At 47.1% G+C, this 15,016-nt stretch overlaps 2 protein-coding genes across 2 annotated transcripts in view; one reads left to right on the plus strand and one right to left on the minus strand.

The window, feature by feature from the left end:
- The window catches only part of lrrc4.1 (leucine rich repeat containing 4.1), a gene marked incomplete at both ends in the record, with an annotated part of 2,850 nt that extends 699 nt beyond the window's left edge, over nucleotides 1-2,151 (plus strand). The window contains one exon of the mRNA XM_083655634.1: nucleotides 1-2,151. This exon is cut by the window's left edge and continues 699 nt beyond it. Within this exon, the coding sequence (XP_083511760.1) occupies nucleotides 1-2,151 (2,151 nt within the window).
- The window catches only part of snd1 (staphylococcal nuclease and tudor domain containing 1), a 400,387-nt gene that overhangs the window by 191,605 nt on the left and 193,766 nt on the right, over nucleotides 1-15,016 (minus strand). The gene's annotated exons all lie outside the window — the stretch shown is intronic.

Here is a 15,016-nt window from a genome sequence, read left to right on the forward strand (position 1 = left end):
AAGCCGGGCTCCTTCAAAGGCCTGCGATCACTGAAAAAGCTGTGGGTGATGAACTCACAAATCACCGTGATAGAGCGCAATGCCTTCGATGACCTGTCTTCATTGGTGGAGCTCAATCTGGCCCACAACAATCTGAGTGCATTGCCACACGATCTGTACTCGCCGCTCAGGTACCTGGTGGAGCTCCATCTCCATCACAACCCTTGGAACTGTGGCTGTGAGGCTGTGTGGTTAGCACGCTGGCTGAGGGAGTATATCCCCACTAACTCTACCTGCTGTGGACGCTGCCACTCACCTGCCAGCATGAGAGGTCGACAGCTGGTGGATGTGGACCGGGGTGAGGGTGCTGCAGTCCAGTGTTCTGCCCCTTTCATTGCTGATGCACCAAGGGACTTGAACATCTCGGCTGAGAGAGTAGCAGAATTCCGTTGCCGCACAGCTCCAATGTCTTCAGTGCGCTGGCTCCTACCCAATGGGACTATCCTGACGCATGCCACCAGTCACCCAAGAATATCAGTCCTCAATGATGGTACACTTAATTTCTCAAACGTCCTGGCAGCCGACACGGGCACCTACACCTGCATGGTGTCCAATGCGGCTGGGAATTCCAATGCCTCCGCCTACCTCAATGTGAGTGCGGCCGAGCTTAATACGTCCAACTTGAGCTACTTCACCACAGTGACTGTGGAGGTCTTGGGGCCAACCACTGAGATGGCAAAACCCAAAACCACCACTACAGCTGCTGCTGCTGGGGCTGGAGGAGGAGGGGGAGGCCTAGGGACTACAACCACAACGGCCTCTCCCTCTGTTTTTCAACCAGTGTTCATCTCCACACCCACTGTGCTGCTACAGAGCACCGACAACCCACCAGGTGCAGTCAAGCCATCTGTGATGCCAGGACCTCAGGGTGGCACTGGCAAGCCAGGCAAGTCCGGCCCCAGCCTGGACGAGGTAATGAAGACCACCAAGATCATAATAGGTTGCTTTGTGGCGGTGACACTGTTGGCTGCAGTCATGCTCATCGCCTTCTACAAACTGAGAAAGCGCCACCAGCAGAGGAGCACAGTGGCAGCTGCCCGTACTGTGGAGATCATTCAGGTGGATGAAGAGGACCTGCCACCACCAGCTTCTGCAGCTCAAGAGACGGCTCTCACACTGCCCGAAATACGGGACCACAACAGTATACACAAACTGGATTTTATCAGCCACAAGACTGACTATGGCTTTCACAAACCCAAGGCAGAGTACAAATCCCAGCCTGACTTCACTCTTCACAAGCCCAAGGCTGAGTATACCACATATAAGCCCACTATGGACTTCAGTAGCCACAAATCCAGCCAAGATTACAGCACTCACAAATCCACGCCAGATTTTAGCCTTCATAGACCAAAGCCTGACTACAGCCCATTCAGACCGGATTATAGCACTCACAAGACTAAAGCAGAATACAGCCCCTTCAAACCCGACTTTGGCACTCACCCAAAAACTAAAACAGACTACAGCCCTTTCAAAACAGATTACAGCACTCATCCCAGACAGAAAACTGATTTCAGCCCATTTAAACGAGATTACAGCACCCAACCAAAACCCAAACATGACTACAGCCCGTTAAAATCGGACTACAGCACACACCCCAAACCTAAATCTGAATATAGTCCATTCAAGCCTGACTATAGCACTCATCCAAGACCTAAACCAGACTATAGCCCATTTAAGCCTGACTACAGCTCTCAGCCTACCCCCAAAATGGACTACAGTGCCCAGAGATCTAAAGCTGACAGCAGTAGCTACATACCCAAGGACCCTTACACTCCCCGTAAGACCACAGCAGACTACAGCGTCTTCAAGACCGACTTCAGCCCCCACAAAGCGGATTACAGCGCATTCCAGTCTGACTTTAGTCCCCACACCCAGAGGCCCCAAATGGATTACAGTCCCCACAAAGTGGACTACAGCCCGCATAAGGTGGACTATAGCACCCTAAAGCCCAAATATAACACCTATAAACCAACCGGCCATGGGGCAAAATGGACAGACAACAATGTTGGGAACTCTCTCCCCCGAACCTTGCCCAGCACCATCACAGCCATGGCTGAGCCCTTTGTGGTAAAAACTCACACCAAGGAGAAGGTACAGGAGACTCAGATTTAAAAGGCCCCAAAAGTCTCTCCCCTCCATAGCCCTAGCTCCCTCCTAGCCCTGTCCCAATGCCCCCTCCCTCCCTTTCTCATAAAATCATGCAATAGAATGCACAATGGGGAAAAAAGGACAGGAACTACTTTTTGTACAGAGTGCAAACTTAAAAAGACTGATGATTTCTTGTTGTACATGCTTATAAATAAATATATATATGGAAAAATTGAAACTACCATGGGCTGGTGATAGAGAAACATATTATATTAAAAAGAAATAAATTGAAACTATTTTCTAACTTGTAACTTCTATTTAAAAAGATGAGTTGTTTAAGATGCTGTCTTGACTTTGACAAAAAAATGAGGGTAGTATTGTTTAAAAAAAAAGGGGCATTCTGTGTGATTTTTAAACCATGCTACAGAGAATGCAGTGAAAAGAAAAAAACATTTATACCGAGAAGACTTTCTTTAACAAAAACAGAAAAAGCTCAGTGTGGATCTTTACAGGTTTATCTTGTAAAAGCACCATGAATTTGTACTGTGCCAAATGTTATAAATGCAATAAAAAGGATTTTTGGAAGAAACAAAAAGGAAGCATTAGAGAGAGATGTTTTTTTCCTTTCTCCTCTTTCTCCTGGCGTAGACTGTAGCCATCAGCCAAATGCTTTAGACACTGCAGTAAGACGCTGCAGCTACTTTAACCCTACGTGTGCTGAATGACTCAGGCACAATGAATCATGGTGCAAGAAGTGGCTGGTGCTTTTCTAAATGTCTTCAAACATTATGCCTTCACGTGGGAGGGAAGAGCTTGTTCAGTCTGCATAGTGTTCGTCAATGTCATGGTGCTTCATCAAGGTGTGGCTGATCAAAAGCCTGTGTTCAATCTGTCAGCTTTTAAGTTCTACAAATCCATCAAGAATGATGTGAACAGACTGAAGGATACGGTGTACATAACGGTCCATGTGTGGCAACGCAGTGCTGTCATAACATCTAATGTTAACTGAGATGCTTTTGATTGATGTGAGCCGATAGGGTTATTTATATATGGCTCTTTTTTTATGTCCTCAACTGGTGTTATTAATCGTGTACCTAATGAGTGAAAGAAAGGGGGTGAGAACATTCAGATGAAATACCATTTGGGAGTTAAGACTGTCTTGCACTTTGCCAAAAGAAATATAGATCCTCATTTCTCTTTTCATGGCATTGCCAGCTGTTGTGCCTTCATCCATCAGTGTGGGGGCTTTTTATGGTGACAAATGCTTTCGGGTCTCACTGTTAACTGTGCATTCTTCATCTTTGGCAATAACCCTCCCTCAATCATAATATAACTTCACACGTCTCTGCTTAACTGAGAGAAATTACATACAACATGCACAGTGGTTAGTAGACATGTCTTAAGACAGGTGAGGACTGGCAGAACAAACAGTGCTGCTGCTGTCTCTGTCATCCTCTCTCTCTCTCTCTCTCTGCTTGAGCAGGATGGTTACAGTAGAACCAAGTCTCACTGAGGACAGTGCAGAAGACAGCTGGTGGGAGCCAGCCTAGGGGCAGAAAGCAGCGAAATAAAAAAGTAACGTGTTATGAGAGAGATGTTTGTGGGTCAGAGGTTAGGGAGAGAGTACCACAAAAGGGTTTAATGTTAGTGACTAAAAGTTGACTGGGGGAAAAAAAATCTCACATGAACACCTATAAAACTACTGTAGATAATAATACTAAAGTAACAGAAAACAAAATAAAAATGCAAATAAAGGAATAGCTTCCGACGAGGCACAATGTCAGCAGTGCCACAGTGGCAGGTCTCTAGTACTGGTGGCAAAGCTTTGGCCTGGTAGGGTTACAGAAGCTGTCAGTAGTGTGGTGAAGGGAGAAGCCGGTGTGGAGAGTGCCTGCAAGGGCCATCAAAGCAACATCGGGGCTTTTCCTCCCATCCCTGCTGCTGTGGCCTTTTCATGCCTTTGTGATAGATGAAGAGAAACAGACAGAAGAACAGAGAGAGGGGGCGGATGGAAAGGAGAGAGAGAGGCCGACTTTCTGGATGGAAGAAAGAGAGAAGTGGTTAGCTGAGAGCTTGGAGGGCTTTTGACGTGCTTAGAGGGTAACTAAACCCCACCTCAATCTGTGGTGAAGCCTGACACCTAATGGTGAAAAGTAGGGTAATGTACTGGTCATCTGCTATTGGCTGGTCTTTGTGCCAGGTGATGTCACCACGCGGTGTACCCTATAGAGGGCACTATCACAGGGCACAGACACCAGCCAATTAGCCCTTTTCACAGCTGCCATTTTGTGTCTAAATGGCAGGGGAAACGCAGGTGCAACCAACTCACTAATTAGGGCCCCAGCACTGGAACACCTAAATGGACTGGAAGTTGGACATCCTAATTAAGGTTTTGGTGCACCTGTGAAACTTCCTGCCTTTTAGACACAAAATGGTGGCTGTGAAAAGGGTCTATAGCAGAGGACCAGGTCAGTACCCTACTTTTCACAATTAGGCGGCAGCACAGATGTAGGTGGGCTTCAGTTAATTTGATTTTTAACCTGCAGTACAGGGCGCCGTCAGAAGGGGAGAGCGATACGTGTGTTTGTGCGGGTGACAACCCAGCTCGGAGAAATGAGGAAGTGACGGAGGCAGGGAGAGACACAGATAAAGAACGAGATGGGGTTGTAGAGGGTAGTTTAAAGAGGGAAACAGAAAAAAGATATACACACAGACTACATCAGCTAGTTTTTTGCACATTTAGCCGTTTTTGTGGACATCCTGTGCTTGGAGACACATGAAATCCTGGAGTGGGGCAGCATTTGTTGCAAGTTTATATTTTAATTGCCCTCTATGCTACATAGCTAAGCTGAGAAGGATATGATAGCACTGATGAAAAGGAGATGGCAATAGTGTAATTTATGGGCACAAGGAGGGCACAATCTTTCCTAGGAGAGGTGCAAAAACAGACAGGCGAGGCGACACAGACAAACTTAAGCTCATAGCATAGCAAGGAAAGCACATGCTTAAGAGCAAGATATTGTCCCTGGAAAAAGAAAAACGGGGAGAAATAAAGCAACACACTGGACAGTGACTGTGACCTTCAGGAGGACTTTAAGGAGGTATTTTGAGATGCAAAGACAGAGCAGGGCAAAGAGATTCGGGGAGAGCTTGTCTATTTCCTACCCACACACACACACTCAAATAGTTTATTTTATTTTAAGAGTTTAATAATTAAACCAATTTGCTGTTTGCTCTTCGAAATGGAAAGAACGACAAAAGCACATACACACATTTTAAATTAGAAAGGCTACGCACACCTAAGTAATGACAAGCACAAAGCTAGGAGGATGGCACGTTTGTGTCTGTGGTCAGGACCTGGTGTCTTGACAGAATGCTAGAAGGAGAGGTCTGCTGTCTACTCACTGTCTACTTATTTATCCCAATAAGATGACAGCGGGTAGACAGGAGGACTCTCCTTTCAGGATTCTGACAGGAAATGGTGATGCAAGTCCTGACCACATTTATGTTTGTGGTCAGGACTTGCATCACAGTGTCTTGTCAGAAGCCTAGGAGAGCTCTCCTGTCTACCCACGGGCATCTTATTAGGATAAATATAACCCACTGCAGTGCACCGAGGGCCACCAGCGCTGGTCACAAAACAGACAGGATTAAGTCAACCACACCTCACCCTCTTTTCATGCGATGCCTTTCCAGCCTCAATGAGAATGAGCTAGACTGATGATGAGACATGCAAGTGTGTCTATGTGTACATGTACTCTATGTGTTTGTCTTAACTGTGTTCTCTGATGTGGCTTCACGCTACAGCCAACAAGAGGGCAAACAAGTCCACTCAAAATGGGAGGGATGGATAAGCACAAAAGAGAGAGGAAGAGCAGGTAGAATAATCACAGCTCTCACTTCATACAGAGTACAGCCCCATGTGTCATTGTGCTGACTCACACCTCAGACTGCATGCCTCTGGCTCCACTCCTGTTGTTTACAACAATAATGTGTGTGACAACAATGTGTGTGTGTGTGTGTGTGTGTGTGTGTGCGTGCGTGTGTGTGTGCGTGTGCGTGCGTGTGTGTGAATGTTCTATCTAAATTGTTAGTGCAAAGGAGTTAAGAGAGATCATGAACAGTTGCATGAACAGGTGTAAAACACTGCATTATTAAGAATGAAGCTGTGTCCTTTCTAAGCGGCGTCGTACTGTTCCCTATAAGCTATGTTGTGCTTGTGCTATGTGGTCATACAGTATATAATGGCTGTGATGTGCTGTGCTGTGCGACTCTAGGCTGTTTCATACTGATCGATGAGTCAACATGACTACAGGGTCATCAGTCAATCGGCCAATCAGCTCGCTAGCCGATAGGCCCGTCTCCGTGGGAAACACTCCCTCCCTCCCTCCCCTCTCTACTTCCGTGCCATCCTGTTTTTCTGTCTGTGTGCTTCATTAGCAATCATGAAGCCATTTGGAAAGAGGAAGCAAGGCAAGATGCACCTATTTAGCCACAGCTCACCGAGCCTGAGGACAGAGGACAGGGGGAGAGGACAGAGCCTGAGGACAGAGGGAGAGGACAGAGCCTGAGGACAGAGGGAGAAGACAGAGCCTGAGGACAGAGGACAGAGCCTGAGGACAGAGGACATGGGGAGAGGACAGGGACAGAGGACAGAGGGAGAGGACAGAGCCTGAGGACAGAGGACAGGGACAGAGGGAGGGGACAGAGCCTGAGGACAGAGGGAGAGGACAGGGACAGAGGACAGAGACAGAGGACAGAGGGAGAGGACAGAGCCTGAGGACAGAGGACAGAGCATGAGGACAGAGGACAGAGCCTGAGGACAGAGGGAGAGGACAGAGCCTGAGGACAGAGGACAGAGGGAGAGGACAGGGACAGAGGACAGAGCCTGAGGACAGAGGACAGATGACAGAGCCTGAGGACAGAGGGAGAGGACAGAGCCTGAGGACAGAGGGAGAGGACAGAGGACAGAGCCTGAGGACAGAGGGAGAGGACAGAGGACAGAGCCTGAGGACAGAGGACAGGGGGAGAGGACAGAGCCTGAGGACAGAGGGAGAGGACAGAGGACAGAGCCTGAGGACAGAGGGAGAGGACAGAGGACAGAGCCTGAGGACAGAGGACAGGGGGAGAGGACAGAGCCTGAGGACAGAGGACAGGGCCTGAGGACAGCGGGAGAGGACAGAGCCTGAGGACAGAGGACAGGGGGAGAGGACAGAGGGAGAGGACAGGGCCTGAGGACAGAGGGAGAGGACAGGGCCTGAGGAAAGAGGTGAGAGGACAGGGCCCGAGGGCAGAGGGAGAGGAAAAGGCCTGGGGACAGAGGGAGAGGACAGGGCCTGAGGACAGAGGGAGAGGAAAAGGCCTGAGGACAGAGGGAGAGGAAAAGGCCTGAGGACAGAGGGAGAGGACAGGGCCTGAGGACAGAGGGAGAGGAAAGGGCCTGAGGACAGAGGGAGAGGAAAGGGCCTGAGGACAGAGGGAGAGGAAAGGGCCTGAGGACAGAGGGAGAGGAAAGGGCCTGAGGACAGAGGGAGAGGAAAGGGCCTGAGGACAGAGGGAGAGGAAAAGGCCTGAGGACAGAGGGAGAGGACAGGGCCTGAGGACAGAGGGAGAGGAAAGGGCCTGAGGACAGAGGGAGAGGAAAGGGCCTGAGGACAGAGGGAGAGGAAAAGGCCTGAGGACAGAGGGAGAGGACAGGGCCTGAGGACAGAGGGAGAGGACAGGGCCTGAGGACAGAGGGAGAGGAAAAGGCCTGAGGACAGAGGGAGAGGAAAGGGCCTGAGGACAGAGGGAGAGGAAAGGGCCTGAGGACAGAGGGAGAGGAAAGGGCCTGAAGACAGAGGGAGAGGAAAGGGCCTGAGGACAGAGGGAGAGGAAAGGGCCTGAGGACAGAGGGAGAGGAAAGGATGGGTAATGGCAGAGTTAAAGGAGGACAAGAAACAAGAAGAACAGGGACAAAGGCAAAAAATACAAGACAGTGAGAAAGAGATACAGAAAGTGATTTGCTATGAATGCTTGAAATAAATGATGAGATGTGAGACTGAGAGAAGGCAGGAGAAGAAGGAGTGGAAAAAGGGCAGAAAAAGGGAGCAGAGCAAAATAGAAAAAAGCAGGCAACAGCAGAAAAACAAGATATGCAAAGTGAGAAAATGTGGCGGAGCTGGATAAGCTGGTGATGAGAGATCAGGTGTTTCTGCAAGACTACATGGGATAGAATACATAAGAGCCCAAACTGAGAGGGCGGATGAAGAGAGGGAGGCAAAGGGAGACAGAGACCACTGAAAGTAAAGGAACAGGAAAGAGAGGGATGAAGGGGGGGTAAACGAGTACAAAAAGGAAAAACAAAGTGAACAAAATAAACCAGTGTGAATGGAGAGGGGGGAAAGAAAGGAAGAGAAAGGAACAGAGTCAGAGGAACCAAGAGAGAGGAGAGACAAGTAGAAAGAGAGAGAGGAACAGAGTCAGAGGAACCAAGAGAGAGGAGAGACAAGTAGAAAGAGAGAGAGGAACAGAGTCAGAGGAACCAAGAGAGACAAGTAGAAAGAGAGAGAGGAACAGAGTCAGAGGAACCAAGAGAGAGGAGAGACAAGTAGAAAGAGAGAGAGGAACAGAGTCAGAGGAACCAAGAGAGACAAGTAGAAAGAGAGAGAGGAACAGAGTCAGAGGAACCAAGAGAGAGGAGAGACAAGTAGAAAGAGAGAGAGGAACAGAGTCAGAGGAACCAAGAGAGAGGAGAGACAAGTAGAAAGAGAGAGAGGAACAGAGTCAGAGGAACCAAGAGAGAGGAGAGACAAGTAGAAAGAGAGAGAGGAACAGAGTCAGAGGAACCAAGAGAGAGGAGAGACAAGTAGAAAGAGAGAGAGCGAGTGAGCCCTCTCCTCTCGGGGAGAGGAGGCGGCACAGCGAACGTGATGCAAGAGTGCCAGCTAGAGATGGATCGGGGGATATATAGCCCGGCCCTCGCAGCTCCCGCATGATTGGTGGACGGCCCGGACTGCACCACGGGAGGTGTGGGTGCGGGGGAGGGGGGAGAGGAGGGTAGGCGGAGGCTGCAGGGATGGTGTTGCCACGGCCACGGCAGAATACAGTGGATGGGAAGTGCTGATACCAGTAATGGACTGGACCACTGGGGGTACTTGAGGGAGAGAGGCAGGGGGAGGAGGGGAGGGAGCGAGGAGGGGAGGACCAAGAGGTCAGAGCAAATGGAACTGCAGGGACGATAACTGCTGTAATGCACACGTGTACATGTCTGTCTGTGTGTGTGTGTGTGTGTGTGTGTGTGTGTGTGTGTGTGTGTGTGTGTGTGTGTGTGTGTGTGTGTTTCAGCGTGATCAAGAGGACACTGATTTAAACGGGTCAAAGCTCGAGCCTTTTAATCAGCAGGAAAGGGAACCTGAAACAAAATAACGACTTATTTCCTCCAGAATGTTGCTCTATTTCAGGATTAGGCTCATCCTGGATGTAAAAGGGTTGGCAGGGCATTTTAAAACCCTATTTTGCTGCGGTCTCAAATTTAGATCCCCCCCCCCCCCCCCCTCCCCTCATCGTAAATTACTATGCAGTGAGGCGCAGAAGATGGCCGCAATAAAGTGTTATTCACATTAGAATGACCGAGACCAATAGGCCTTGTAATGGCCACGGCAACAGTCATCCATCTGCTAAAGCCCCCACATTCAGTAATATCACTATCACCCACAAGATGCCCACTTAACTGTTGAAACATTTTGTCTTCTTCCATCACGTAGGCTGCATTTGAAATGGTTCCCATAGGAGACTGAGCTACATGTCTGTGTGCTAGAATGTGCTACAGTGTTTGTACTACAGTGTTTGTACTACAGAGCGCGTGTGTGCATCAATGTGTATGTGTATGCACTAGCCACGTAGCCAGTGTGCTAGTGGAGCAGACAGGAGGCTATTCTAAGCAGGCCTGGAGCGCAGTGCCTTGTGAGTCAACATGAGAGTCAGGGCCAGAGAGCCGTTTGGTCCTAATGTCAAATGGGGGGACTGGACAGGATGCAGAGCTGAGGGCCGAGGCCGCACACACACCATGCAGAGCTGAGGCCACACACACACACCATGCAGAGCTGAGGCAGCACACACACCATGCAGAGCTGAGGCTGCACACACACCATGCAGAGCTGAGGCCGCACACACACCATGCAGAGCTGAGGCTGCACACACACCATGCAGAGCTGAGGCAGCACACACACCATGCAGAGCTGAGGCTGCACACACACACCATGCAGAGCTGAGGCAGCACACACACACACCATGCAGAGCTGAGGCTGCACACACACCATGCAGAGCTGAGGCCACACACACACCATGCAGAGCTGAGGCAGCACACACACCATGCAGAGCTGAGGCAGCACACACACACCATGCAGAGCTGAGGCTGCACACACACACCATGCAGAGCTGAGGCTGCACACACACACCATGCAGAGCTGAGGCTGCACACACACACCATGCAGAGCTGAGGCCACACACACACACCATGCAGAGCTGAGGCCACACACACACCATGCAGAGCTGAGGCCACACACACACACACACACACACCATGCAGAGCTGAGGCCACACACACACACCATGCAGAGCTGAGGCTGCACACACACCATGCAGAGCTGAGGCTGCACACACACACCATGCAGAGCTGAGGCCACACACACACACCATGCAGAGCTGAGGCCACACACACACCATGCAGAGCTGAGGCCGCACACACACCATGCAGAGCTGAGGCCGCACACACACCATGCAGAGCTGAGGCCACACACACACCATGCAGAGCTGAGGCAGCACACACACCATGCAGAGCTGAGGCAGCACACACACCATGCAGAGCTGAGGCCACACACACACCATGCAGAGCTGAGGCTGCACACACACACCATGCAGAGCTGAGGCCACACACACACACCATGCAGAGCTGAGGCCACACACACACCATGCAGAGCTGAGGCCGCACACACACCATGCAGAGCTGAGGCCACACACACACCATGCAGAGCTGAGGCCGCACACACACCATGCAGAGCTGAGGCCGCACACACACCATGCAGAGCTGAGGCCACACACACACCATGCAGAGCTGAGGCCGCACACACACCATGCAGAGCTGAGGCAGCACACACACCATGCAGAGCTGAGGCCACACACACACCATGCAGAGCTGAGGCAGCACACACACCATGCAGAGCTGAGGCAGCACACACACCATGCAGAGCTGAGGCCACACACACACCATGCAGAGCTGAGGCAGCACACACACCTTGCAGGGCTGAGGCCACACACACACCATGCAGAGCTGAGGCCGCACACACACCATGCAGAGCTGAGGCTGCACACACACACCATGCAGAGCTGAGGCAGCACACACACCATGCAGAGCTGAGGCCACACACACACCATGCAGAGCTGAGGCCGCACACACACCATGCAGAGCTGAGGCTGCACACACACCATGCAGAGCTGAGGCAGCACACACACCATGCAGAGCTGAGGCAGCACACACACCATGCAGAGCTGAGGCCACACACACACCATGCAGAGCTGAGGCAGCACACACACCATGCAGAGCTGAGGCCACACACACACCATGCAGAGCTGAGGCAGCACACACACCATGCAGAGCTGAGGCCACACACACACCATGCATGCAGAGAACGGGGCTATGCTCATTTGGGACACACAGGACAGGCAAAGCGGGGCAGGTTATGGAGAAAAAGAAACAGGGTTTTCCCTGGCTTTTTGGAGGGCTTAGGTGCTGGGTTGCTGGGTGGGGGGATGGGGGTTTAGGGTTAGCATTTTAGGTTAAAAAAAAATGAAATTTAACATAATTGCATTGCAATACAAACATTTGGAAAAGCCAGAGCAGATAATAAACAACACCCCAAAAGCTTAAAGACAAAACTTGCTGAAGTAGTCCACTGGGGAGCAACATTGATTTTACATTCATGTGTCTTAGGTGGTGCCCAAAAAGGCTTGGATGCTGTGCCTAAGCCTTATAATGGCAGGGAAAACCTTGGAATATTAGTCTCTCCTACATCCAGGAGTCGGCTTTGTGTGTGATCTGGTTTCCAGTGAGAAGACTCTATTTTTATATATAATATATTGCACTTATTGCTTTTCTTTGAATTATCAAGTAAAATATCAAACAAGAAAGGAAATGAGGAGGATGAGCCCAGAGGAAATGGTGGAGGCGAGTTGAGGTTTGCTGCTGCATTAGACTTTAATCCTGCGAAAATCGATGCAAATAGCCATATTCAATAAGCAGCTGCTGGTATGATTAGTTGTTATTGAGGTCAATAGAGGCGACAGACAGATATCCATCACAGTACCACTGGCTATAGGCCCAGTGCTGTGAGGCTGCAGTGTTGAATATGTGCCGCAAGCCGGAAGATTGTATTGAAGATATAGACTGTAGTCAAGAAAGATTGTATTGAAGATATAGACTGTAGTCAAGAAAGATTGTATTGAAGATATAGACTGTAGTCAAGAATGATTGTATTGAAGATATAGACTGTAGTCAAGAAAGATTGTATTGAAGATATAGACTGTAGTCAAGAAAGATTGTATTGAAGATATAGACTGTAGTCAAGAATGATTGTATTGAAGATATAGACTGTAGTCAAGAAAGATTGTATTGAAGATATAGATTGTAGTCAAGAATGATTGTATTGAAGATATAGACTGTAGTCAAGAATGATTGTATTGAAGATATAGACTGTAGTCAAGAAAGATTGTATTGAAGATATAGACTGTAGTCAAGAATGATTGTATTGAAGATATAGACTGTAGTCAAGAAAGATTGTATTGAAGATATAGACTGTAGTCAAGAATGATTGTATTGAAGATATAGACTGTAGTCAAGAAAGATTGTATTGAAGATATAGACTGTAGTCAAGAATGATTGTATTGAAGATATAGACTGTAGTCAAGAAAGATTGTATTGAAGATATAGACTGTAGTCAAGAAAGATTGTATTGAAGATATAGACTGTAGTCAAGAAAGATTGTATTGAAGATATAGACTGTAGTCAAGAATGATTGTATTGAAGATATAGACTGTAGTCAAGAAAGATTGTATTGAAGATATAGACTGTAGTCAAGAATGATTGTATTGAAGAGATAGACTGTAGTCAAGAAAGATTGTATTGAAGATATAGACTGTAGTCAAGAAAGATTGTATTGAAGATATAGACTGTAGTCAAGAAAGATTGTATTGAAGATATAGACTGTAGTCAAGAAAGATTGTATTGAAGATATAGACTGTAGTCAAGAATGATTGTATTGAAGATATAGACTGTAGTCAAGAAAGATTGTATTGAAGATATAGACTGTAGTCAAGAATGATTGTATTGAAGATATAGACTGTAGTCAAGAAAGATTGTATTGAAGATATAGACTGTAGTCAAGAAAGATTGTATTGAAGATATAGACTGTAGTCAAGAATGATTGTATTGAAGATATAGACTGTAGTCAAGAATGATTGTATTGAAGATATAGACTGTAGTCAAGAATGATTGTATTGGAGATATAGACTGTAGTCAAGAAAGATTGTATTGAAGATATAGACTGTAGTCAAGAATGATTGTATTGAAGATATAGACTGTAGTCAAGAATGATTGTATTGGAGATATAGACTGTAGTCAAGAATGATTGTATTGAAGATATAGACTGTAGTCAAGAATGATTGTATTGAAGATATACTGTAGTCAAGAATGATTGTCTTGAAGATATAGACTGTAGTCAAGAATGATTGTATTGAAGATATAGACTGTAGTCAAGAAAGATTGTATTGAAGATATAGACTGTAGTCAAGAAAGATTGTATTGAAGATATAGACTGTAGGCAAGAAAGATTGTATTGAAGATATAGACTGTAGTCAAGAAAGATTGTATTGAAGATATAGACTGTAGTCAAGAAAGATTGTATTGAAGATATAGACTGTAGTCAAGAAAGATTGTATTGAAGATATAGACTGTAGTCAAGAAAGATTGTATTGAAGATATAGACTGTAGTCAAGAAAGATTGTATTGAAGATATAGACTGTAGTCAAGAAAGATTGTATTGAAGATATAGACTGTAGTCAAGAAAGATTGTATTGAAGATATAGACTGTAGTCAAGAATGATTGTATTGAAGATATAGACTGTAGTCAAGAATGATTGTCTTGAAGATATAGACTGTAGTCAAGAATGATTGTATTGAAGATATAGACTGTAGTCAAGAAAGATTGTATTGAAGATATAGACTGTAGTCAAGAAAGATTGTATTGAAGATATAGACTGTAGTCAAGAAAGATTGTATTGAAGATATAGACTGTAGGCAAGAAAGATTGTATTGAAGATATAGACTGTAGTCAAGAAAGATTGTATTGAAGATATAGACTGTAGTCAAGAAAGATTGTATTGAAGATATAGACTGTAGTCAAGAAAGATTGTATTGAAGATATAGACTGTAGTCAAGAAAGATTGTATTGAAGATATAGACTGTAGTCAAGAAAGATTGTATTGAAGATATAGACTGTAGTCAAGAAAGATTGTATTGAAGATATAGACTGTAATTAAGTTCTTAAGTTGGCGTAGATTCCGCTGCTGAAAATGGGATTGAATGGCAGGTGGGCTGTGTGAGCTGTTTTGTGAGAGAGACTTTATTGCCCTTTTGGTGGGTGAAAAACATCCCTGTTTTCTTAGCAGCCAGAGACGATGGAGCCTTACTTTTATGATCCCCTGACCAGTAGTTTAGACCGTACTGTGTGTGTGTGTGTGTGTGTGTGTGTGTGTGTGTGTGTGTGTGTGTGTGTGTGTGTAGTAAATCATGTCCACTGAGAGCAGCAAGCTGGGGATTGAGACACATGCAGGGAGGGGGTATTGAGGTTTCCGT

The sequence above is a fragment of the Poromitra crassiceps genome (genome assembly GCF_964638095.1).
Source record: "Poromitra crassiceps genome assembly, chromosome: 2".
NCBI classification, from domain to species: domain Eukaryota; kingdom Metazoa; phylum Chordata; class Actinopteri; order Beryciformes; family Melamphaidae; genus Poromitra; species Poromitra crassiceps.